Source organism: Arvicanthis niloticus, chromosome 3 (assembly GCF_011762505.2).
Source record: "Arvicanthis niloticus isolate mArvNil1 chromosome 3, mArvNil1.pat.X, whole genome shotgun sequence".
Classification (NCBI taxonomy): domain Eukaryota; kingdom Metazoa; phylum Chordata; class Mammalia; order Rodentia; family Muridae; genus Arvicanthis; species Arvicanthis niloticus.
The window spans coordinates 62,394,503-62,421,500 of NC_047660.1; the positions used below are offsets into that span (position 1 = coordinate 62,394,503).

The following is a 26,998-nucleotide window of genomic DNA, read 5'->3' on the forward strand; positions in this document are numbered from 1 at the left end:
CACAAAGACTAGTAGAATATTTCAATTCAAAAGTTTTTAATTTTCTTAAATATTTCTTATATGTACCGTTCCACATTGTGGAAATATATGCAGAACATTGAACGTTTCTGAACAATGGCACAAATACGTGTATAATATAATAGACAAACCTAAACAGGCAACAGGCTTAAATTGTATGTTTACAGGTTACAGGAAACTATGGATGAACATTTGAAACTGCTACAAAGATGGAACTTGCGAATCCAGCTGAAAAGAAGCCATGTCTCACTCCTTTGTGGTCACTGCAGCTGTACTCTGTATGCACCTATTAGCAACTTAACCTAAAGGAGAGAAATGAATGTGTCAGGACATACAAATTCCACCATAACATCCAACTTATTGCTATTTTTAGTAAAAATATAATCCTACTAGTCAATATAACCATTACTAGATTGAGTTGAGTAGTCCAGCTTCTTGTCTTCATATGGAGAGATCTTGCCCAGATGACCCTAGTGGCAGTTTTAGTGCTGTCAATATTTGGAGTACTTAAGGATGCCCTCATGCTTGCCAAGTATGCTATGCCCCAGAGACACAGACATAGAAACTTAGAAACACAGACATGAACTTGTCTGTACCATGTCCAGTGACAAGGGAATTTTAAAAATTATCTAAGCAGTTACTGTGTAAATATAAAGCAAAGATTTTCACCTTGGCAAAGGGTGCTTCCGTCAACCTTATAAACAACTTATTGGGGCCAGCAACAGGACTGAATGAATAAACAAAGTGACTGTCCTAGAGGGAAAAGAGATGAGATAAAGTCAGATTCAGGTCAGGGCTATGACATCTACAGTAGTGACCAGGAACTTTTTAATTTTGAGAGTTGAGATAGAATCTCCCTGTGTGGCCCAAAAAAGCCTCACCTTCACCTCACTTGACAGCTCACCTTCTATAGGCATAGGAGGGTCAGCCAGTGGAAATACCTGGCACCTGCCTTCACACATGCCTGTACACAAATGTTCTTACCCACTCACTGAACTATATTTGTTTTGAGTCTTGGTAAAATAAACAATCTCATCTCAGCATTTGGGAAGCAGTGAAGATTAATCTTACCAGAAAAACAGGAAGTTGAAATTTATCATTTAAAACCACAGCTTGTACACTGCAGGGTCCACAAAGCCGAGCAATAACATCTTTACCCAAAAAGTTTGCATGGAAAATAAAGAGGAGGACGCCAGAGCCTGAGGGAGGAAAGACAAGACTAATCACAGCACTGGGGTTGGAGTGATCTCTGCTGACACAGATCACGTGACATCCTTCAAACCACAGAATTATAGATCTTGTCCAAATAACCCAGGAGAGAAGTTATGTACGTGTGTTTGCTTACATATATGTATGTGTGCCTGACCATTACAGGCCGTGGAGCTGGAGTGACAAGCAGTTATGTGGATGCTGAAAGCTGAACTGTTCTTTACAAATATGTTCTAAGAGCTAGAGTGACCAGTATAGACAGACACCTGACTTCACATACTGTTTTTGCCTTTATATTTGGTATTTATTACACGTACAAATAAACATCCAGTGTAACCGTACCTTACAACAACGGCTTACAGAAAACTTCATTTATTCTGTGTGCATGCAGCCACATAACACATGGTGTATGGAAAGCCAAAGGCCTATTTTAGGGAGTTGTTTCTCTCCACCATGTGGGTTTTAGGGAGCAAGCTCAGGTTATCAGGCTTGATGGCAAGTGGCTTACACTTAGTTATGTTAACATCGTAGGGAGAGAGAACAGTTTCTCTCCCCTCCCTTGGATGTGCATGGTACACACATGGGGACCTTCGGAAGTAGTTTCTCTTCACCATGTGTGCTCTGGTGACGGTATTTAAGTCAGCCCTACCTTTATTCTTACTCTCATCCAACTCCCCCCACCACAAACCAAACTACTACTTCCCAATAGGCCCCTCTCCTGCTTTGTTTTGATGGCCCACTCCAGTTATAAGGTTGCTTGCAAGAGGACAGCTAGCTTAGTCACTGAAGCAAGAACAACTTACTAGGAGTATGACCCCCCACCCAGCACTAGTAACTGCGTGCAGCTCTGTCACTTAAGTCCAATGGCCGGTAGGACAGCACTTGTTGATAGGCCAGGCAATTGGTTCATACCTTTAATTCCAGCTCTCAGAAGACTGAGACAGGAGTATAGAACCAAGACTATTAAAGAAACAAGCCTCAAACCAGTCATGGTAGAGCACATACATACAGGAGGGTGAGGCAGATCAAGACTAATGTACACATCAAGATCCAGGACAGCCTGGGCTACAGGCAAAAAAACAAACTCAGTGGCTTTAATAAAATTTGGGAGAAAAAAAAAAAGATTCCAGGCTGAGTCGTGAATCTCAGCATGCAATTCTCTATATTGTAAATACTGGTTCTCTATAATTACTGTGGCCGGGAAGGGGATGGGAAGGCCTCCTGCTAGGGTAGCTCTGTCAACTATCACACATGGTGTTTGCTAAGGAGTTCCTTCAACGTAAAGGTAAATCCTTTTTTGCTTAGGAACAAACCCATCCGTCCTTACATACTACAGCTACAAACAGGTCTTACCTTCAGGCATGTTCTGAGGCGGCATATAATTGAAATCTGTTGAGAAATCTGGCCCCTCACAGAGCCGATGACATGCTATTGGGAAAACAGGTTCCAGCAGAGCAAGGCGAGATTCAAAGTAATCCCTGATTGTTTCCTCTGCCACTCTGGAAAGTCTGGTTAACAGAACACAGGGAGACTGTTAATGTCAGGTGTGTGGTGGTGACTCACCTCAGAACTCAAGAATGCTACTGTAGGATTACCATGAGTTTGAGGCCAGGATGGCTAGAATGGGACCCTATCTTTAAAACTTTTATGTAGATGTACTAAGATATTACACTACACCACATAAGTAACTGTAATTATTAACAAAAAAAACTTCAGTGACCCTGATTTGATTATTATACATTATGTACTGTGTCATTATGACACTGTATCTCATTGTACAATTGAAATTTAAAGTATACACCTTAGGGTAGTATACACTTATAGTGTAGTTTGCTTGAATAGCATGCATGAAGCCCAGGATTCGATCACTAGCAGCACGTAAGTTCACTTGCGATGGCATGCATCTCTAATCCTGGTACTCAGAAGTTGTTCAAGGCCAGCCTCAGTTAACAGTGAGCTAGAAACTCTGCCTTCCCTTTACATCAAAAGATGTATTTACACTATACAGTGCCTATAAAAGCCTGCCCACTAACTTTTCTGTGTTCTAACTTGTTTTTGAACACAGGATTTCTCTGTGTAACTCTGGCTGTCCTGGAACTCACTCTGTAGACCAGGCTGGCCTCAAACTCAAAAGACATCTGCCTGTCTCTGCCTCCTGAATGCTGGGATTAGAAGAATTTGCCACCACTGCCCCGTGATTCTTTCTACTTTTGCAGTACCTAGACTCTTGCACATGGCTAAGACAAGTGCCCAACTAATACTGAGCTCTATCCTGAGCCCTGGCCTTCCCTTGTAGAAACTGCTTCTCCAAGCTTTGCTTTGTACCTGCCCCTGTGTGGCCATGTGGAAGCCCTAGTTCTCTGGAGCAATTCTCTCCCTGAATCTGGGATTCCCCTCTATCCAGTTAGGTTGGCACTCGAAACCCCCAGCAAGTTTCTATCTCAAATATCTCACTGTACTGTGGTTCCAGATGTGAATGAGACCATGTTCACATTGTTCACATGGTGCTAAACCCTGGTCCTCTCTTAACCACCTCTCATCCTCTCCATGTTTTATGTTGATACAGGATTTCACTATATTGCCTAGGTTGGCCTTTAACTCATTCTGTAGCCCAAGTAGGGCTTGAATTTACAATCTGTATACTTTAACTGCCCAAGTAGCTGCAATTATGTCTGACCTCACAACCCAGCATCACCTCTGTGGAAAGGACCTACACAACTCTGACCTCACTTGGCTTTCCTCTCATGATAGTGGTCTTTAAATTTCCTTCTCATCCATCTCTTCTTACTGGAACAGGTGTTGTACAAGAGCAACCTTTTCTGTTTTAGGTAAGGAAATCTGTACCTGCCCCTGTGTGACACATGCTGCATGTGTCTGGCACAAAAATTCACTTAGCGCTTGTCTAATGCATGAATGAAAAATTAGAAATGAGAGCTCCTCAGTCCTGAGCAAAGGAAGATGGCTGGCCACCTCACTGACAGGTCCTCTGTAGAACTGGCTTCCAGGAACTCTTTATGGGAAATGCCCAAGACAGGCTTTCCAGAAGACACAAGCAAGATGCAACATGGTTCCTTGCCTAAAACTTACTTTGTTTAGAATGCGCCCTCTGCCTAAACATGGTGTCTAATTTACAAGCTAAGGCTAGGGGCTGTTTCTCCCAGGCTGTTTCATAAAGTTACCTGGGTAATTAAGGATTTCATCCTCTCTTGCAGTGTTTTTGGCAGATGTTGCTAAAATTTTGTTTTATATGGGACTCAGGATGGAACCACAGACTTTAGCACATGTGAGGCAAAGGCTCTACCACAGAACCACACCCCAGCCCATCAAAAGAATTCTTCATGATAAAAGACATGAACAAAATATGGTTCAGAATTCGCTTGAAAAATACACGAATAGAGAGCAAAAGAGGAAGGCATATCAACCTCTGGCTGACACTTTTTAAAGAGTTACATTAGTCTATGCTGGCCACGATCTAGCTATGTATCCAAGTTCTACCCTAACTTCTAGATCGTCTTTTTGCCTTAACCTCCTGAGTACTGCTATTATAGGCTTGGTTTAAGAGATGCTGAGGACGACACCAGGGCTCTGTGCAGACTAGGTAAGCTCTGCAGCAACTGAGCTACATCCCCAGTCCTGGACTTAACGTTTTAAGGGTTTTCTAAGATTTTGGTAAATTGTAAGGAAGTAATATGCCACTTACTAAATTCATAATCTAATGAAGAGAGAAACCCTACAGGATAATCTTTTCTGAACATTTTCCTACACAAACCATTCCAAATATGATGTCTTCAATAGAATTTTTCCCACTCTAACTTAACCATGGTATGTTCACCGGACACTTACGTCTCCAAGTGGCTCTTCAGGAGTTCATATACAAGCACATTATTACACTGTTTTGCAAAGTACAATGCACTATTTTGGTGCTTTGACAAAATGTTGCAGTCAGCTCCACATTCAATCACAAGGCGGACAATGTCTGAATTTCCTCTTTTGCATGCCTAGGTCAGGAAAGAGGAGTGGCATTGTAAACCATAGTAACTTTAGTTTCTCCACATGTCTGGCAGTTCTTTTTGAAGAGGACAAAGCCTCATAAAAGGAAAGGGAAGAAACCTGGGGACAGGTATTAGCAAGCATTAGAAACAGGATAGCAGTGAAGAAGTAAAACTAGAGGAACAGCTCAGTGCCCAGGGCACCTGCTATGATACCCTCTCCAGGTTCTCTAAACCTTCATTTTTCCAGCAGCCTTCTACCTTTAAATGGCGCCTTCTCAAAGCTGATGCCCAGTTCCTACTTGCCTTTGGCTGCCAGAGCTCCCTAAATCAGGAAAATCAGCTATCACCTGTTACCATGTTCTGTGAATTTGACCCCCCTATAATGCTGGAGTACTGATCACTTGATCCACTCGGCTAGAAACTACCCAAGACACTTGTAAACTGTACTTTGTGCAGTCTTGGATGTCTGCCTCTTTCCAGCACCTTCTGCTTCTAGCATCGAGTTAACATTCACTGAAACACTTGCAGTCCCTTGTATCTCCCCCAACTCCTGCTGACTCAGTACCTACAACCCCCATTCCCCCATGACTCTTGCTGGGTCCCTTGGACTGAGTTTGTCCCAGTACATCACTGATCTACCAAAGTCTCCTGCTTTGCTGACCCACTTCTCTTCTACAGGAGCTGCTAACTTCCAGGGATGGCCTTGTCCCCATGCCTTTCCCAGTCTGCAGCACCAACATACAAACCCACTGTGAAACTCAAGACTTACTTTCATGAGTGCAGTCTCACCGTTGCTTTGCTGGACATTCACAAAAGCTCCAGCTTCCAGAAGAATAGCTACAGTTGTTAAAAAGTTCTATTAAAAAACAGGAAACAAAAGTGAATAAATTAATAGAGAAAAAAAACCAACCAAACAAATTTAATCCCAAGATTTCCTTAAAAGACAGACCTATCTTGTAGATGTTTTGCAAACAGGAAAAAGACTCAGATTCTACTCCATGGAGGTGATTGGACATCGTCTCCCTGATTTCTCACTGGAGGGCCACAGAAGCCTACACCTCCTGAGTCTAGTTCCATGTGAGAAACTCTACCCGTGAGTCCTCTAAATCATTTAATAATAATTATTAAACATTATTATTTATGAAATATTACTTATGAATATTATTCATGAAATAAATACTGGCAGTGTAACTAGAAGTTGTACTCAGTATAAACTGCTGATAAGTCACACTTTAAATCTGATTACAAAATACTGCTAATAGTAAAAACTCCCATCACAGACCCACAGAAACTACAAAGTCAGGCTACATGACAGATGACCGTTATATTTCACTACAAAAAGATTCTCAGTTTCCCTTCATGCAGTCACGTCTCAAACCTTCTCGGCGGCATGAATGAGGGCTGTAGTCCCGTTTTTCTGGCGCCCATTCACTTTTGCACCTTTGGTGATAAGGAGTCTGAGGAGGTCATCCTGACCGCCTGCTGCAGCCAACATCACCAGTGTCATCCCAGTCGAATCCTGTGCCAGTGAAACCTTGTTAGTCTTTAGTCAGAAACATTTAGAAGCAAATCTCTTTGGTCAGCTATTTCAAGAAGAAATCACTAAAGAACAGTAATTTACGCATCTACTTAGGTTAGGCTGCTCACTAAAATATTCTCGTAAGTAATCAGAAGAAAAAATCTTTAGGATTTTGTGTGTATGTGTTCGTGGGGGGGGGACACGCATATAGAGGCCAGAGATGTTCACTACCCTATTTCTTAAGATTCATTTTTATCATTTTTCATTATGTATATTATGTCTGTGTATTTCTGTGGGGGTATGGGCATATAAGTCCAGAAGACATCTGATCCCCTGGAACTCTAGTTTACAGGCTGCTATGAGCCCTCTGTGTGCTGGGACTGCATTGCAGTCCTCTGTAACTGTTAACCACTGAGCCGTCGCTCCAGCCTCACTCCACTTTAGATATAGTTACTTAGAAACAAGGTTTCTTATCAAAACTAAACAGGCTGGCCTGCAAGCCCTAGGGATAAATTACTTTCTCTGCCTCCCAGATATGTGCTACTGACCTTGTTCTTTCTTTATGTATGTGCCAGGAATCCAAATCCAGGTCCTTCATGCTTGTATAGCAAGCACTTTTCTGACTGAGCCATATCCCAGCCTAGGATTTTAAAAGTTTGTGTGTATGTGATGTGTACAACACAACAAGTGGACATAGATGGAGATCAGAGGATAAACCTTGTTAAACACAAGGTTGCCTCTTTTGCACTACTGCATACAGCAGGCTAGCTAGTCTACAAGTCTCCAGGATCTTTCCTGTCTCTACTTCCTACTTTGTCTCAGTAGCACTGGGATCACAGATGGTAGCTACCATGCTTGTCTTATGTGGGTTCAAACTCCAGTCCTCATATTTCATGGCAAGCCTTTCCATGCACTAAGCCATCTCCCTAGCTCCTAGAATTTTAAAAATATAAAGGTTGCTGTCAGGCATGGTGGCGAACATTGTTAATGCCAACACTCAAGGCAGAGGCAAGTGGACCTCTCTGAATTCCAGGACTGTAAAGAATACACAGTGAGATCCTGTTTCAAAAAAATAAATATTGCTATTAAATTTTACAGTATAAGCAAGCAAGTATGATGGCAGATGGTTTTCTGCAAGTTTGTGTCCAATATGACTAACATAAACATTGAATTTTCAGCCAGACTGGGCTGGGAGGGTTGGGTGGGGGTAGCCTCAGAGGTTCAGAGCACTTGTTGCTCTTACAGAGGACCTCGTTCAATTCCTAGCACTCAGGTGACAGCTCACAGCTGGCTATAACTCCAATTCTGGAGGATCTAACTCCTCTTCTGATCTCTGTAGACTCTGGCATGCACATGGTGCATATACATACACTTAGGCAGACACTCATACACATTAAAATTAAATACCTAAAGTAAAAAAAATTAAAGGAGCTGAAGAGATGGTTTACCAGTTAAGTGCACCATCTGCTTCCAGAGGTCTTGAGTTCAATTCCCAACCCCCACAGCAATCCACACCAATCTATACCTTCATTCCCATGGGGTCTGCTGCTCTCTAGACACACATGCACACAAAACACCCATGTACATAAAATGCATACATAAATAAATCTTTCACAAATTAAGTAAATTCCCTATAATAAACTCTATATCAAACTTTCCTGATATAAAGTGAATGGCAAATCTAAAGCACTATCTAGATGATCAGAGTAAGAACTTCATTAGGCGAGTGTGGTGACTCACACTCATAATCGCGACAACACTCAGGAGCTAGGGTCACCCTTGGTTACACTGCTTGTCTACAGGAGCCTGGCTCAGGAAAAAAATAATTATTTAAGTTGCTCAAGGCAACTTACACATACACTTCCCCCACCAGCAAATAAAGATTAAAGCATTAAAACAAGATTTTTCATTATGAACATATCATTAAAAGAAAAAAAAAAAAGAAAAAGAAAAAAACAAAACAAACCATCTAGTCTAAAGAAGATGAGTCACTTAAAAGTCATAAAATACATCAATAGAAATATCTATACAAATATTAAAATTACTAGAGCCAGGTCTATTTGAGAAGTTTAGGTAATAAAATCACTGGCACTTCAAAGCTAGCCTGGAATGAGACTATTTCAAAAGAAAAAAAAAAAAATTTTTTTTCTGAAAAATTCATTGTCTCACCTAAAAACTAGAAGAAAAGGACTCTAATACACTCCCATGTAGAACAAAAACAAAATCCTCACACACATTGGTATGAAAAATCCTGAGTGACAATAAAAAGCTGGGCAGTTGCTATATATGAGCTACAATCAAAATATACATTGGTCTGCAGAGACGACTCAGTGGTTAAGAGCACTGGCTGCTCTTCCAGAGGACCTGGGTTCAATTCCCAGCAACCACATGGTAGCTCTCAACAGTCTGTAACTTCAAAACTGGAAACTCTCACACAGACATATATCGAGGCAAAACACCAATACACATAAAATAAAAATTAAAATACATTAAAAAAACATATAATAGCCACATAAAACCAGAAATTCTTTTATATGACTTACCACTGCAACATGTTTGAGTGAGAAAGAATACTTGAGTATGTGTTTCCCACTGGTTTAAACACTGGTTTTCCAGTTGGTGGCACTGTCTAGGAAGGTCTGTAGGTGCAGTCTTGCTGGAGCAAGTATGCTACTGGGGATAAGTTTTGAGACAGAGCCTTGCTCTGCTTCCAGTTCACTGGCTCTGTTTTGTCCTTTGTGTTTGAGGACATGAGTCTCGGCTTCCTGCTCCTGCCATCATACCTGTTGCTGCTAAGACTCCTGCCATGACAGACTCTTATCCCGTTAGAACTGTTTGCCCAAATAAACTCTTCCTTCTTTAAGTTGATTTTTATTATAGCAACAGAAAAGTAAATAATATTAAACCAGTCATTTTGGTGGGCTGGGACTTGAAGAACTCTAATGCACACTTGAAGCAACGTCAATATGCATTACTTTTCTAGGAAAATAACTGAATATTGTATCACAACTAGTTTCTATGATTCTTTGTGAGATTTTTTTCTCCAAAAAACATAGTACCTCTTGATCCAAGTTGTATTCTTCATTTGAGTTGAGTGCAACCTTCACAGCAATATAATCTCCATTTTTCACAGCATCCCTCAACAAATCTATAATGAAAACAAAGTTACATTAGATTCTATAAATCTAGATTTGTGGAAAAGGCAAATAAACCTGCAAATCACTTACTACTTGGAATCCTATTTGTTGTGATAAAGGGCTCATCTTCCCCATCAAGATGCTTTTGAAAATCTTCTAATTTCATCCATTCCAACTGCAGGTCCATACCCAAACTCAAAACTGGTTGCCTGCCATCTGGAACACACAAAGGCAGGCATCATTAACATATACTCTTATGGAGTTCTATAAAAATAAACAAACAAAACCATAAGATTATTAAACTTGTCACTTCTTTTTTTTTTTTTTTTTTTTTTTTTTTTTTGTCTTTTCGAGACAGGGTTTCTCTGTGTAGCCCTGGCTGTCCTGGAACTCACTCTGTAGACCAGGCTGGCCTCGAACTCAGAAATCCACCTGCCTCTGCCTCCCAAGTGCTGGGATTAAAGGCGTGCGCCACCACCGCCCGGCTACTTGTCACATTTTAAACAAACTTATGTATACTGCATTTAAATTTTATTGGGGGGGGGGGGAGTCAGGGTTTCTTTGCATAGCCTTGGCTGTCCTGGAACTTGATGTAGACCAGGCTGTCCTGAAACTAAAGAGATCCACCTACTTCTGTTTCCCAAGTTCTGGGAGTAAAGGTGTGTGCACCACTGCCTAGTTTCTTCTTCTTTTAAAAAAAAAAAAAAAAAAAAAAACAACAACAACAACAAAATCAGATTACAAACTAGTGGAGTCACAGGCCTTGTTTTAGCTAACCGGCCCCAACCCCTTCTCCCTCATCCCCCATCTCAGCTTAAACCTTAGCTCACAGTATTCCCTACCCTGCTCTTTCATATCACACATTTTTGGCTATCCTCTTTACTTTTTTATTTGAATTGCAGAGCTACAAGCTCTGAAACAGCTCCTCCAAGCCTTCCCCTGGTTCTTCAGGCATCTATTTCAACTGTCTTGCCTTCAGCTTTCCCACTTTCACTTTCACTTCACCTATATTCCATTAACCTCCCTAAATACAACCCCCAACACAAGGCTTGTTGCTATTCCCCTGCTTCTGCATGGACCCTGTGATAAACTCTCACAGGATCTGAAGCTAGGACTCTCATTATAAAAGAGAATGTGTGACCTTTATCTTTTTGAGCCTGTGTGACCTCATCTAGTATATTTTCTAGCTTATTTACATGCAAATTTCATTTTCCTTTACAGCTGAGTAACATTCCATTGTGCCCATATACCACAATTTTCATTATCCCTTCATCGGCTAATAGACATCCAGGTTGATTCCACTGCCTAGCTGTTATGAGCTGAGAGGTGATGAACAAAGAAATGCAAATATCTCTGTTGTAAGATATAAAGTTCTTGGGTATAATATGCTCACTTTGTGTAAGAAATCTCCAGATTGACAAGTATACTTTTAACACAAGTCAGTAGGTAACTGAATCTTTTCTTTCATTGCTAAAATTTAAAATTTCTTGGGCAAATGATAAACAGCTATACATTAAAGGTAAACTATAATCGTAAACTATAAATTTGGGTGGGAACAGTGATTTATATAAGGGCGACTTTTACCTTAGGAACTTCCTGCTTCCAACTCCTAAGTGCTGGGATTTCACATATATGCCTCCATATTCAGTTACATGGTACAGGGAACTGGAACTCAGGACTCTGAGCATGCTATGCAAGCACTCTACCAACTTGAGCTATGTCCCCAAGGCTCTAGTCTTTCTGTCTTATTCTTTTTAAATATTCATTGCTTATAACCATTTACATTAAGTCACTATGTGTAAACTAGTCTGTATGCAAATACAAACCATTGTTTATGGTATTTCCCTTACTGATAGAAGCCAGATGCTCCAACAGGGCAGCAAAGCCCCATAATCTCATGTCTACTGACATTCTACTCCTCTGACTAATGGCCCCCAGGCCCGACAGTAGAATGCATATGGTTTTTCTTACACTGCAACACACACTTGATACACACGTTCAGTTAGGGCAGTTTAAATAGTCCACATGTTACTTTAATAAAATAAAATGAAACCAGAGCAGGGACTGGTGGCTCATACCTAGAATCCCAGCACTTCAGAGGCTGAGGCCATAGGTTTATCTATGGCAAGCTTAACCTGGACTCAGTGTGAGACAGCCTCAAGAAACAAACAACAAAAACCAGCTAGCCAGGAGGATTGTCACAGATTGCAGGCAAACCTAACCTATACCATGTGTTCCAAGCAAGTCAGAGTAACATAGCAAGTCTTTGTATTTAAGAAAACAAAATAGAAAAACAAGGAAAAAGCAGAATAAAACAAATAAACAGCAGCAATTAAAAAAAAAAAAAACCACACCAGAAATACTTGATGGCAAGAATAGAGTTTTCTTAAAAATCAATTTCTAAACAACATACATGTTAGGAAGATAACCTACCAAAAGGTAGAAAATCTGGGAAAATTGTGCAAATAAGTAATTTTTTCTGAAGTCTTCTAGATTAAAACTGACTCTTTGCTAATCCCAAGACCATGTCATCACAGAAATAGCACAGCTTTGGTGCTACACACTCTGGTTCTGTATCCTAGCTGTGTAGCTTGGAGCAGGTCATATGCTTATGAATAAACAACAGTGGTTCTAATCAAAGCAGCTAATATTTATGAAGCTAACCTTTATAACGTATTTATACAATTATTTTACTTGACACACACTGACCTGTAAAATAAGCCCCAGCTAGGATACACTTAAAGTAGCTCTGTGAATTATCAAACATAGCACAAAGTGAGAGAGAGGCCTAATCTTGGTACATAGTCAGGTCTTAGTTCACAATGGAATTCCTTATTCTTGACCCTGGCCACAGAGGAAGGAATGTCAGTCACTGCTCCGAGAGAACCTGGAACAGGCTAGACTTCGTCCATCTCAGCAGAGCTCAGTGTAATGAGAGCTTGGCCAGAGCGTAGCCTGGCTTCCACTGCGGCTCCGTTCATCCCAACACTGTTCACTTCTACCTCATGCTCAATGCTACCCTAGACTGAATGACAGAATTCACCTTTCTTCATTTTTAATAAAAAAGAAAAAACTGAGATATATACTAAAGAACGAATGCACACTGAATCCAAATGTTACTGCATGCTTGTGACTATCTCTGGCTGCTCTCTATGGTGTTATCTACATCATGAGTCTAATAGCATGTCTGTGACATCTGCCACTTTTCTCCATCTCACAGCTATGCATGGGTCTGACAGAAGACTGTTGTACTAATTAATATAATGATATAATAATATAATCTTCCTAATGCCAAGTAAATAGAAGTTTCTTAAATTAAAAAAAGGATGTATGTATGTTTGTTTTCCTTGCATGTATGTCTATGACAAATGAAGACATTACCCTTGGAGGCCAGGTCTAAGAACCCATGGAATTGGAGTTATTGAAGGTTATGAGATCCAAGTGGGTACTGGACCTAGCTCCATGGAAGGGCAGCCATCTCTCCAGCCCAACCGCTACAGTTTATATAGTAGACTTTGATTACTACTGACATAGTTGGATTTAGCTTCTGAAATCTTCACATAAATCTTGGAGTTATTATTTGTAAATTCTATGGGACATTAGTTTGTTTTACAATGTTGAGGAAGGAAACTAGAGCTCTGCACTAAGTCACTGAGTTAGACCTCTAACCAGTGCTAGGTGGTTTTATTCTACCTGGATGCAGCCTATCATCAGTTTGAAGTAAATGACAAATGTGTACAACATTTTTCTATTAATAAAAATAGCAATCAAACATTTTAATAGGTTCTTTACAGTGCTGAGTATCAAACATAAGCTTCACATAAGTTAGGTATCAAATGTTTAGTTACTCCAAAAATGTTTTACAATTTCCCCCATACAGATCTTACGTTATCTTAAATATTTTTAGATATCTTTTAAATTATTACATGCTGCTTGGAAGTTACAGGAATGGTGAGACAACTAGAAGGCTGTGGTAGGCTTAGGAATCTGAATGAAGCCTGGGTTACACAAGACCCTATTGCAAGACAAAAAACAATCCTTTCACAAAAGTCTATTATGCAAAACTGGATCTGGAGATGATCTGCCACTGGAGATGAGGGTTTTTTTTTTTTTTTTTTTTTTTTTTCTTTTAAAGAACCTCTAATGTGTTATATATTCTGAATTATTTTTTAAAATCTTAATATGGGGCTGGAGAGATGGCTCAATGATTAAGAGTACTTGCTCTTACAAGGGGTATAGGATGAGGGTTCAGTTTTTAGCACCCACATGCTGGCTCACTACCATCAGTAACTCTAGTTTCAGGGGAACCAACGACCTCTTCTGACCTCCCTGAGCATCAGGCATTCAAAACACACACACACACACCACACACACACACACACACACACACACACACACAGAGGAGAGGAGAGAGACAGGAGAGAGAGAGAGAGAGAGAGAGAGAGAGAGAGAGAGAGAGAGAGAGAGAGAGAGAGAGAAGTATAACACTCTTACAAATAAATCAACTTGGGAGACAGAGACAGGAGGATTTCTATAAGCTGGAGGTCTAGCCTCATCTACACAGTATTTCCAGACAAACAAGGACTATGTAGTGAGACCTTGTCTCAACAAAATAAAAAATGTACTTATAGAAAGATATTTTAAACTATTTCTTGAGAGTCACAGATTAAATAATTTTACATAGATCAAGCTTCTTATTTATACTTATATACATGTACACCTTTAAATTCCTTCTTCCCGTGGCTTTTGTATTTTGTATTCTATACAAGATCCTTCCCTTCTTAAAATGTTTTCAGGATAGCATTTACAATACAGTCTCATTTATATCCCCTATTTTCTGTTAAGTTAAAAAATACATAGCAAGGAGTGATGGTACACATCTACTGTACCAACACTTGGCTAGGAGGATCTGAACTCCCTAGGTAGCCGAGGATGACCTTGAAGTCTCAGTCCTCTTGCCATTACCTAATGAGGGCTGGTTTCACTCACCATGTACAGTTTTTATATGATCATTTTGGAATGAAAGCTCAAGATAAAAGATTGAACTGAGCTGGATGGTGGTGGCACATGCTTTTAATCCCAGCACTCAGGATGCAGAAACAGACAGATAGAGGAGATCGAGGCTAGCCTAGACTACAGACGAGTCCCAGGACTCACAAGGCTACAGAGAAAGTCTTGTCTTGAAAACAAACAAACAAACAAACAAACAAAACCCCAAAAAGTTACACTGGAAAACAGAAATCTTTTTTTTTCCAACATCTTAGTGAGGTGGCAGTGGACCACACTACTCTCTGAGTTTTGCCATGCCGCCCAAAGACAACAAGAAGAACGATGCCGGAAAGTTGGCCAAAAAAGACAAAGACACAGTAAGTAAATCTGGTGGCAAGGCCAAAAAGAAGTGGTCCAAAGGCAAAGTTTGGGACAAGCTGAACAATCTCCTCCTGTTTGACAAAGCTACATATGATAAACTCTGTAAGGAAGTTTCCAACTATAAGCTTATTACTCCAGCTGTAGTCTCTGAGAGACCGAAGATTCAAGGTTCCTTGGTCAGGGCAGCCCTTAATTAATATTAAGAGCTACTTAATAAAGGACTTATTAAGTTGGTTTCAAAGCACAGAGCCCAAGTAATTTACACTAGAACCATAAAGGGTGGAGACACCCCAGCTGCTGGTGAAGATGCATAAACAGGTTCAAACAGCTGTACATTTGGGAAAATAAAATTTTGTTGAATAAATAATAATAAAGAAAATAGAAATCTTCATAAGTATATTTTAAGAACTTAGAAAAATATTTGATGCATTTAAATGTCAAAGAATGACTTGAGTCTTCAATGGTAAAAGTTTCTCAGATCCAAATAAAATCTTTATTATATTCTGAGAGAAAAGTAGGTAATGTGGGGCATTCTGTATGTGAACAATGAATGCCAAACTTACCAGAATTCTCATCTGATTGGCATACATTGTCTGAAACTTCCTGATCCCCTTCTGCAGCAATGTATGCCCAAGTGTCAGTCTCATCTCGAGGATTTCTTTTTTCTTTAAGTGAACACTTGTCCTTGGTTTTGTTATCATCTGTAACTTTATAATCCAGTGATATTTCTTCTCTTTTTGAATTATTCTCAAGAACATCATTTTTTTCTTCTGTTGTTTTCTTAAATAAATCAAATGCATTTCTGATTTCCTTAAATGCTAGTGTAAAAAATTAAAGTCAATGGTTAACTATAAGTTTCAAATTTATGTTACAATCAAAAGAAAATCTGTACTCATATTGAATAAGTATGGTTTTTGTAGTTTTAATAATACTTACCTTGGTTATGAAGCAATTTAAGATTTACTATCGAAGTCACAAAGTCATTTTAACGAGTCTTTTTGGCTGCTCAGTATCCAGAAAGCTGTGACCAAGAAGTATTCACATCTACCTGAGTAACTTTTCCTTTTTTCCTTCCTTCCTTCCTTCCTTCCTTCCTTCCTTCCTTCCTTCCTTCCTTCCTTCATGTATTTTTGGGGGATGGGGCAACTGACTTCCCTGTGTATGCTGGACACACTCTACCAGACTAGGTCCCTCATCCTGTATGCCAACTTGAAGTCCATGTTTTTCTTCAATGGAACTACTATTTTATTTCATGCATGTGGAGTGCTGATTCCCAATATCCTGCTAGTAAAAACCTATGTGACTAGCACTTACAAAAGCTCTTCTAAACTCTCTAGCACTTTGCATATTTTTCCTACTCCCTCACTCCAGCTTTTTTTGTGCTCAAGACAGAGCCTAGGTAGGACCTTGTATGCTAAGCACACATGCTATCATTAATCTATATACCTACTTGCACTTCATTCATAGTTAAAAACTGGTGGAATTTTGCAGCTTTATCAGGTACATGGGCAGAGCTCTTACACCATGCTTTTTTCCCCACTCAGCACCAGAAACAACTTCTACACAAGCTCTAATGTGTCTTTCTAAGGTAAGGTGTGATAAGGATCACTGAGACTCCCTCTTCAGTAGTCCTTTGTCACAGTCACAGAAGAGTAGTTAAGAATCAGCAATGTTCACCCTCAACATCTTGCCCATGTTTTAATTTGATAGTAATTTCAGTCTCCAACAAATCTCTGAAATGTAGTAAGTGCTTTTTGTATTGTTCAAATAGATGCAGTTCTTATAGTACTTTATGTATGAGCCATTGAGACAGGCATTACTACTGCCATGTCTGAGTCTAGACCTAAAATAAAATCTACTTTTACAACTGAAGATGCAGCTAAGCATTCACTTAGCATGAATAAGACCCTGAGTTCCACCTCCAACATGGTGAGGAAAAGAAGTATTAAAAATGTGTGTAGCTGGCCAGGTATGGTAGTACACCCCTTTAATCCCAGGTGCAGAGGCAGGCAGGTAGGGCTCTGGAAGTTTGAGGCTAGCCTTGAAAAAAAACAAAAAAACAAAACACCTGAAGTCAGGAATGCTGAAGAAATGGCATAATGTAAGGCTTGTGCAATCATGAAACCTGAGTTCAAATACCCCAAATATAAAAAGCTGGACATGTTAAGTATCTGAAACTCTAGAACTATGTGGGGTGTGAACAGGTGGATTGCTCAGGCTTGCTAACTGGCAGCACACCTTCAGGTGATAAGGTGGAGAGTAACAAAGCAGTGAATCCCATGTCCTCCTCAGGCCTTCTGAGTGCACTTGGCAAATGTATACAGACACACCTGCATATACCATACATGTGCACCAAAATGCAAGAGAACTCTGAAATGCCCCAAAATTAAACTTGAGCCAGTATGAGGCTATAAGTAGAAAATTTTATGCTTAATGTCATTTAACAAGACACAAAACCACTGGAATACTAAAAACGTTAAAGATTGCATATAATATACATATAAAACAAAATTTAGATTTAACTTGGGCCCACTTCTAAGAAATCTCATTATATGTACATATAAATATCATTAAACCAGGAAGAGGAATCAGAAACATTTTTGGTCCTAAATATATCAGAAAAAGACATTCAACCTTTATAACAAATCAGGCATACATATGCACATATATATACCCAGGTGTATACATAATATGCATAAAAATCAATTAATTTTTTAACAATGGCAATAAACTATTTTAATTTTTATACTTACATTTTAATCCCTTTGGCTCTTTTCTGGCTTTTTCTTCTTTGTCCAAATCATACCTTTTCTGGTATTTTTCTTTGGGTTCATTTTTTTTCTCTTTCTCCTAAAAAATGATGAATACAAAACCAGAAATAAAAGATAAAGAGCTGATACTGTAATATTTGCAAACCAAAATATTCTACGAATGTCTGAGCACACAGCTGCTGGTTATTCAGTGTTTCTCCCACTGTTTCCTCCATCAAGACTCTCCTTCAGACATGTTAAACCATACGAAATCAAACTCAAAACCCAATACTTGTTTCTCTATTTTTTTTTTTAAAGAATCCATTATTTAAAATGCTTGAATATACATTTACATGATAGTGTAAACCTTTAATCCTAGTATTAGGGTGTCAAGGACAGATCTATATCAATTCAAGTCCAGCTTGGTTGTGCAGTGAGACCTTATCTTAAAACAAAACAAACAGGGCGGTAGTGGTGCACACCTTTAATCCCAGCACTTGGGAGGCAGAGGCAGGCGGATTTCTGAGTTCCAGGCTAGCCTGGTCTACAGAGTGAGTTCCAGGACAGCTAGGGCTACACAGAGAAACCTTGTCTCAAAAAACCAAAAAAATAAAATAATAAAAATAAAACAAAACAAAAAAAACTTGCAATTCACTATCTACAGGTATGAAAATGTCATTGTGAAAGCCATTCTTCTGTACAATAAAAACTAAACTGCTACAAAATTAAACTCTATAAAAAAATATCTTGGGGCTGCAGTGATGGCTCAGATATTAAGAGCACTTGGTGCTCTTATAAAGACCCTGGGTTCAGTTCCCAGCACTCAAATGAATATTTGATGCCTTTTTCTGGACTCTCCAGGCACCAAGCACACACACATGGTACAGGTACATATGTGCAAATAAAACATTCTTACCAATACGTCTATAAATCTTTTTTTTTTTTTTTTTTTTTTTTTTGGTTTTGTGTATTTGTTTTCTAAGGCAGGATTGCTCTAGTGTAGCCCTGGCTATCCTGGAACTCACTCTGTAGACCAGACTAGCTTTGAACTCAGAGATACACTTACCTCTGCCTCCTGAGCACTGGATTAAAGGTGGGTACTACTACTGCCAAGCCATACAAATAAATCTTTTTTGTTGTTGTTGTTTATTTTGTTTTTTGTTTTTTGAGACAAGGTTTCTTTGTGTAGCCCTGGCTGTCCTGGAACTCACTTCATAGACCAGGCTGGCCTTGAACTCAGAAATCCACCTGCCTCTGCCTCCCAAGTGCTGGGATTAAAGGCGTGCAACACCACTGCCTGGCTCATACAAATAAATCTTAGCCCCCCCCCCCAAAAGGTGAAAACCAAATGTAACCCCAATTCTCAACATCCAGGAAGAAAGAGTCAGAGGATCAGCTCAAGGCTAGCCTGGGCTCTAGTGTAAGACATTTTGTTAGAGAGGGGCAGGGAGAAAGTATGAAAGACACATGAAAGTATGAAAGCTAGTCCACATTTTAACACGAAAGGGAAAAAGAGCCATGAAATTCCACCCCTAACTGAGGAGCTATGGAGCTGATTATTGGATGGTTTCTAGGAGAAGGTTTTCTTTAAGGGTGTGTGTGGCTCCTGGTAAATCTACCATGTTCCTGTAGATGGCCCCACATTCAATATATAGACAGTACAAACTGGACATGATTAAGCTTAAAAAAACGATGAGCACAAGCTGGGTGAAAGGAGAGGTAAAAGTGGGTCTGGAAGAAGTTAGGGAAAGCGTAGAGGGGACAAAGATCAAGATGTGTTGTATAAAATTCTCAGTATTGTTAAATAGAGAACATATTCACTCTAAATGGATAGTAAGTTGATGAAGCAGATAGGCCTGACTATAAAATGTACCAATCTACAAAAATTCTGACTTTTGTTAACAAATTAACTCTCAGGGGTTTGTCTTGTTTGGAAAAACAAAAACAAAACAAAACAAGGCACAAACTAAAGATAAACTTGGGGTTCCAGTGCTTAATATCTGAGCACATGTAGCAGCCCCTCAGTGCCACCATATTTAGTAACTACCTGAGTTACACTTTATTCTAGTTTGACTGTTTCCTTTGTCATTCCTTGTGAAGGTTCCTGACCATATACTACTCAATAATAATCTGTACCCACCATTTCTGTACTCTCCACATTCTCTACCCAACCTTACCTCTTCTGCCAAGTCAGAGGACTTTAGGCCCTTCTCTTCCCCACTCAGTCTGGAACTTTTCAGGGTTTGGGCAAACACAGGTAATGGTAACTTATTTAACTCTAGGTTGCTTCTGCCTTTGTCTTGATTTCTTTGCTTTTTGGGTATTGTCTTCCTTTCTAAAAAGTTATTTGTGTTTTCAAACTTCTTGATCTCTTTTGGTTCCTCAAACTTTCTTGGCTTTTTCTTCTTCCTTCTAACTCGGGTACCAGCATCCTCTTCAATACTTATAAGGTCATCCAGATGTTTCTCAAAAATACCCTCTTGCACTGTATCCTGTGCTGTCTTATCTCTTACAGTTCTTACATTCTGATTTTCTTCTTTGTTGTCAGAAAAGTCTTCACTGTCATCTTCTAGAATGAAGGACTCATTAGGTGATTCAGAATCCAGTGGAGATTCTATATATCTCTCCTTCTTTGTTTTTCGGTTGTCTTTGACATCTTCTTTTATTTTAATCTTTAAATCTCTTATTTCAGCCCTTTTAGCTTTCTTTAATTCCTTGGTTTCCTTTATTTCATCCTTTTTGGGCTTTTTGAAGTCCTTTAATTCTTCCTTGACTTCCCAAATTCTTTTTTTTGTCTTGATATCAAACCCCACAATGTCAGAGGTGCTCTCCAGCTCTGCCTTCAACTTATCTTTTAGCTTTCCCATTTTTGTCCTTTTTTTTCTCAGATCAACTGGGCTTTTCTCTTCTTTGCACTTTATTTTTTTCTTTTTCTTCCTTGGTGAAGTATCTTCTTTTGTGTCACTTTGCTGGTCGCTATCACTGACTGCCTCAAATATGTCATTATTTAAAGATAGTCTCTATAAAATACAAAAAAAAGGTTAATATACTAACATAAGTTCTAAGAGTTTTGAGAGGCAATACTAATAAAATCTAATGGAAACATTTTTAGCAAAATTGACTTCTTTAAATTACCTAAATTTAACATGTGCATTACTTATATTTCTGACCTAGCAAATAAGACTCAGAGGTGAGGAATGTAATTTAAAAAGGAGACATAAACTGGGCAGTGGTGGCGCACGCCTTTAATCCTAGATGCCTGGAAGTGAGTGTCCTCATAGCAGTCTTCAGATGAAGATGTAGAACTCTCAACTGTGCCTGCCTATATGCCTCCATGCTCCTGCCTTAATGATAATGGACTGAACCTCTGAACCTGTAAGCCAGTCACAATTAAATGTTGTCCTTTTTAAGATTTGGTCATGGTGTCTGTTCACAGCAGTTAAACCCTGACTAATATACTAGGTATGCTACGTGTAATTCCAACACTCAGGAGGCAAAAGACAGGAGAATCTTAAGTTCAAGGCTGGCTTGATCTACATGGTTTCAGACTAAAACTCTGTTTCAAAACCAAAGCCAGGTATGGTAGTGAAGACTTTAATCCCAGAGCATTCAAGAGGCTGAAGCAGATATCTCTGAGTTCCAAGCTAGCCTGAAAGAATTATTTAACTAGAAGAAAGGTTAAATGAAGACATGTTAATAACACAAATTAAATATGAATCTATGTTATAATCTAACAATACTGTGAACTAGAACAAAATAAATAATTATGGCAATAATCTCCACATATAAAGAATAGTTGCTCACATCATTGGAAAATATGAAATTATGATGTCTGTCTGTGTGCCCCTTCACTTTTATGTTCATCACCCCCGATCCTCAGCATGGCACTGGAGCTGGAATCCAGGGCTTTGCACCTGCTGGGCTGGTGCTGTATCACTGAGTACACCCCTACTCTTTGTCCTTGAGATAAGGGTCACATTATGCATGCTGTCCTGGCAGACCTCCATTCTCAGTAATCCTTCTGCCTAACTGTTCTTACAAACATATCCCAACTTATTAGCCAACATTCATGTCTGCTGTAATTTGAGTGCTGAATGTCCTCCAAAGGTTCATGTGTTAAAGGATTGGTCCCTAGGGAGGCACTAGCAAATACAAGGAGAAAGAGGAGGAATCTTTTTTGTTTTCTAAGACAGGGTTTCTTTGTTACCCTTAGCTGTCCTAGAACTGGCTCCATAGACCAGGCTGGCCTCAAACTCAGAGAGATCTGCCTGTCTCTGCCTCCCACCTTGGCTTGGTGGTGGAATCTTAGGGAGGCGAAGTCTAATAAGAAATTCTTAGTTCATCTGTGATGACTTCAAAGAGTATTGTGACCCTGGTTTCTTTTGTGCTTCCTGGCTTGTGAAAACAAGTAGCTTACAGCACCCTAGTGCACTCCTATCAGAGAGGCATCCAGAGGTAGACTAACCTCTCAAAAGTATAAGACAAATTAAAACTTATCTTTAAATTACGTTAGGTATTTCATTACAGTGTAAACTGACTAACAACATACAAACTATACTTGACTGTCAAATAGAACCACAGGTTGGAAAAGAAGAGTTGAACAAAATCACCAGAAGCAGTCTGTGAGGACAAACCAGCAAAATGGAATTCATAAAAGAAATACTGGATACTCTATTTTTCATAAATTGTTTACTACACATACTTTGTATAAATAAAATTATGAATATCAAACCAAAAAGGAATGAGATAAAACTTGTTACCTGAATATCTTTCCTGACTGCTTTAGCTTTGTTCTCAGCAACTTTGTTCCTAAATTCAAGAAGAACTTCTTTACAGTCCTCGAGATGAACCTCAGGTTCCCAGGTATCATCATCAGACGTGTATCCTTTCCATCGAACTTTATAAAGATTCTTACCCTATAGCATAAATTAAAAACAGACATATTACTCATTAAAATTTTAAACCCATTCAGTGGTAGAGAGCAAGAGAACTTGAAAACCACATCAAAATGAAAATTAACACCAAACCAAAAGCATGCATATTCATCTCAAGGTATCATTGGCCTGTTTCATTTTTAAAAGACTTGGGGTGGTGTGGGACTTAGAAGCAGATAGATCTCTCTGAGTTCAAGGCCAGCCTGGTCTATAGAGCTAGTTCCAGGACAACCAGGGCTACACAAGAAAAAACAAACAAACAAAAACCAAGACTTGTCAGGCAGCTGGGGCACTTGAAGGGGAGCAGGGCAGAGGCAGGTGGAGAGGATAACCAGGGCTACACAGAGAAACCTTGTCAAAAAAAAAAAAAAAAAAAAACCTCCCCACAAAAAACCAAGACTGATGTCTTTCTGATTATAAAGCAATTTGTACTCCTAAAATAGCAATGAAAAACTGTCAAGGCATTCAATGATTTTTAGTAAAAGGAGATTATTCTTTCTTATAAGTAAACATTGTTTAAATTTTTTTCTTTGCTTTTTTTTTGAGACAGGGTTTTTCTCTGAGTGCTGGGATTAAATGTGTGCACCAGCACCACCTAGCTTGTTTAGATTTAAAAAAAAAAAGTAATAAAGCAGTGGTACACTTGTACTTCTCTGACAATATTATTCTCAAGCAGAAGTGAAATTTAAAAAGAGGTTGGAGAGCAGCACAACAGCTTAGCAGCAAAAGGTGCTTCTGGCATACACCTGACGACCTGAGTTAGGAGCTCCAGATACCACACTGAAAGAGAGGACTGACAAAATGGCAGCTGGAGGCAGGAGACATACATAGCTTAACAGTTAAGGGCCCTTTTGGATGCCAGCACCAACAGGCAGCTCACCACTGGCCACAGCTTCTGAGGAGATCTACCTCTTCTGGTCTTCAAAGCCCCAAACACATACAAATAAATAATAAATCTTTAAAAATAAAATCAAGTGTACTGCTGGGTATGGTGGTACACACCTACAGTCCTTTGAAAAAAAGCAGAGAAAACAGTTGTAGAGTCTGAGACAAGCCTATGCTTCATAGTAAATTTCAGGCAATCCTGGGCTACAATGTAAAGAATTGTCTCAAAAAACTAATAAACAAAACCCCCCAAAAAACAAAAACAACACACACATGTACTTACTACTCTTGAAGAGGAACCTAGACCTGGGTTTAATTCCCAGTACCTATATGGAGGCAGGCTCACATTGCCTGCACTTCCAGTCCTAGGGGACCTGACCTCTCTAAGCCCAAGGCACAAATGTGGTGCACATGCACATAAAATAAAAATCTAAAGGCAAAAAACACACATGCACATATAAAGTAGGCACGTGGTTCAAACAATACTTCATGAATGGTTCATGAGATGCTCTACAAAATGCCATACATTATCTAAATATCTACTTTCAATAGCTTAATCTTTACAATAGCTTATGAAGTAGATACTATCACTCTATAGTTGAACCTGAAAACTATATATAGAATAAGTAATTAATCAAAAATCAGAGAGGTTATCAGTAGCTCAGCTGAAACCCACAGGAGAGATCTGCCTGCCCTGTCTTCTGAGTGTTGGTATTAAAGGCATGGCTTTTTTTTCTTTCTTTTTTTTTAAAGATGAAGACAGCAAGGAGGGGTATATAGGAGGGAGAAAAGAAAGTCAGAAGCTGGAGCAATCATTAAAGCTGCTATTGCCCTTACGGAAGACCCTAGTTTGGTTCCCAGGATCCACTTCTAGCCATTCACAAGTGCAGGCTTGTGTGGATACAGGTGTACCACAGCTTCTGGTAGACCTTAGAGGACACACTCATTCTTGAACTTGCCATTCACCTTGAGACAGGTCTCTGGTTGTTTAACACTGCACTACAGGATAATATAGCAGGTAAATCTCCCATCTCCCAAAAGGAACACTAGGTTTACAGACTGGCATCCAGCTTTACATGGACTCTGGGGATTTGAATTCTGGTCCTACCTCTCTCTCTAGCTCCATAATAATGACAGTGAATTTCAATTATTTAACTCTCCCTTGACATGAAATTTTTTCAGTGTCAGTAACTGCAGGAAGGTCTCAGGCTTTAAGTCAGCCTAGACTTCAGAGATCCTACCTCAAAAAGCAGGGGGTGACCAAGTAGGGTATGCAGAGGGAAGCCTGAAGCCATTGTCTCTGTGGTTAAGAGCACTGGTTGCTCTTCCAGAGGATTTAGGATCCATTCCCAGCACCCACGTGGCAGCTCACAACTATCTGTAATTTCAGTTCCAGGAGAACAAATGCTCTCTTCTCTGGCATGAATGTGGCACACAGACATACATACAGGCTGAACAACCATACATATAAAATAACAATATAGGCTAGAAGTTTTTCCTTAAAAATCAAAAAAAAAAAAAAAAAAAAAAAAAAAAAAAAATCTCTACCATCAGGACAGGAGGTGGTGGCACTAGCCTTTAATCCCAGTATACAGGAGGCAGATGCAGGCAGAGTTCTGAGCTTTAAGGCCAGCCTGGTCTACACAGAGAAACCCTGTCTCAAAAACAAAACAAAACAAAAAAAGGAGTTTTCAGAGAAAAGCACCACTTTAAAGAAATCTCTACCATCAAGCCAACATGGCACAGGGTAAACAGCAGTCCATTAAAAACAAATTGGTCAATGGATTAAAAATTAACAGATGAAAGTTGGCATAAGGCAGATAACAAATGACAGAAGATACAACAGAAACAAACCATCGTATAGGCATGATACCTATCTATAGTCCTTACCTTCTCCTTTCTCCAAACTCACATTTCATTTATTCATTTAATAATCCCAGGGCTGGGAGATAGAGCTCTGCGGTAAAGCTCTTGCCTAGCATGCACTGGGTCCAGTCCTCAGTATCAGATAACAACAACAAACCTGCCCATGCTGTTACTGGTCTAAGTATCAGTGATTCAAGCATTAATATAAACCACATCCCCTGATTAAAAAAGAGCCCACAATCTAGAGCAGAAAAGACAAATGTAGAGATAAAAGACAATGCTTTTAATAGAGGTCTCCACAGAGCGTAAGGACAGAAATGAGAAAGCACTTTTTTTCTGCAGGGCTCGTGTAAGGGAAGAGAGAGGGAAAAGGTATCATAAATAGATGGACCCCCAAGATTAAGAATTTCTCCCGGGGACGACAATTGCAGCAAGGAGGATGTTAAGTGCTCAAGCATGAAGCGCGAAGATTTTCCTTTCAAGCTTACTCTAAATCTCTGCGTTACAATCATAAAACGCGCAGAAAAGGGTCACTTTGGATTGGGAAACCTTTGCCGTCCCGAGCACTCGGTGTGACTGGGGTTTAACTGTAAAGACGAATTTAAGCCAAGGAGCATTTTCTACTTTTAGAAAACATTGGGACAACGAGGTGTGGAGAACGGACTATGACTCGGGATTTCCTCCAGTCCTTCCTAACGGAAAGCAATAGCCCTATACCCAATGCAGAAGGCCACATAAGTCCCCCACCAGCTGTCCTGCATCCTACGATTCAACATTCCAAGTCACTGCTTCGTCTCTTGTGCCAAAACAACACTTAGAACTTCCCTAAGCATCCATCCTCCACAAAGAGTGCCCAGGGTCCTTTCCAGGATGCCAGTCTGCGCTTACGGACTGGCACCGTCCTCCCAGCCTGTTCCAGGCTGTTCCGCGTCCCACTAGGATTCTCCCCCCACGGTCCCCGCCCCGGCCCCCCGGCCGCGTCCTCGTCGCGCAGCCCCCACATACTCCCTCGCACTTCATGTCCAGGATCCTCTCCACCTCGAAAACGTCCCCCTCCCCATCCTCCTCGCTGTCCCCAACGGCCACTGTTCCTTTGGTGGCTGCGTCCTTCTCTTCGCCCGCTGTTCCAACTCCTTCGGCCTCAGGAGACCGGCCAATGCTGTTGGGAACTGACGTAACTTGCACGGCCACACTCATGCTCTCCTCAGCCGCCGCCGCCGCCGCCGCCGCCGCCGCCGCCATCACAGACGCGGTGCAAACCAACGCGAAAAACCGTCCGCAACTCACTGCGAGACAGCTCCGCGCGCTGGCCGCTCCG

At 40.0% G+C, this 26,998-nt stretch overlaps 2 protein-coding genes and 1 pseudogene across 4 annotated transcripts in view; 2 read left to right on the plus strand and 1 right to left on the minus strand.

Moving 5' to 3' along the window:
* Pspc1 (paraspeckle component 1) overlaps positions 1 to 772 on the plus strand; it is an 86,352-nt gene extending 85,580 nt beyond the window's left edge. For all 3 annotated transcript variants that reach the window (XR_013109348.1, XR_013109347.1, XR_013109349.1), the window contains one exon: positions 186 to 772. The gene's annotated coding sequence lies outside the window, so the exon portion shown is untranslated. The remainder of the gene's footprint in view (positions 1 to 185) is intronic.
* Positions 20 to 26,998, minus strand: Mphosph8 (M-phase phosphoprotein 8). The gene is made up of 14 exons (XM_034499223.2): positions 26,686 to 26,998; positions 22,756 to 22,911; positions 20,173 to 21,015; positions 17,999 to 18,095; positions 15,809 to 16,063; positions 9,966 to 10,091; positions 9,798 to 9,886; positions 6,598 to 6,738; positions 5,989 to 6,075; positions 5,071 to 5,225; positions 2,581 to 2,735; positions 1,090 to 1,217; positions 688 to 771; positions 20 to 320 (listed from the first exon to the last, which is right to left on the minus strand). The coding sequence occupies exons 1-14, from the start codon at positions 26,920 to 26,922 to the stop codon at positions 279 to 281; spliced, it is 2,595 nt and encodes an 864-aa protein (XP_034355114.1). The 5' UTR covers positions 26,923 to 26,998; the 3' UTR covers positions 20 to 278.
* Positions 10,086 to 16,061, plus strand: LOC143441715 (small ribosomal subunit protein eS25 pseudogene; annotated as a pseudogene).

Excerpts from the sequence above, each read along its gene's own strand:
- Mphosph8 (XM_034499223.2), bottom strand. The coding sequence starts at position 26,922 with ATGGCGGCGGCGGCGGCGGCGGCGGCGGCGGCGGCTGAGGAGAGCATG. Across the intron at positions 5,226-5,988 it reads GTGAGACTGCACTCATGAAA|GCATGCAAAAGAGGAAATTC; the intron begins GTAAGTCTTGAG and ends TTCCTGACCTAG. Across the intron at positions 2,736-5,070 it reads CTGAAGAGCCACTTGGAGAC|ACTTTCCAGAGTGGCAGAGG; the intron begins GTAAGTGTCCGG and ends TCTGTTAACCAG.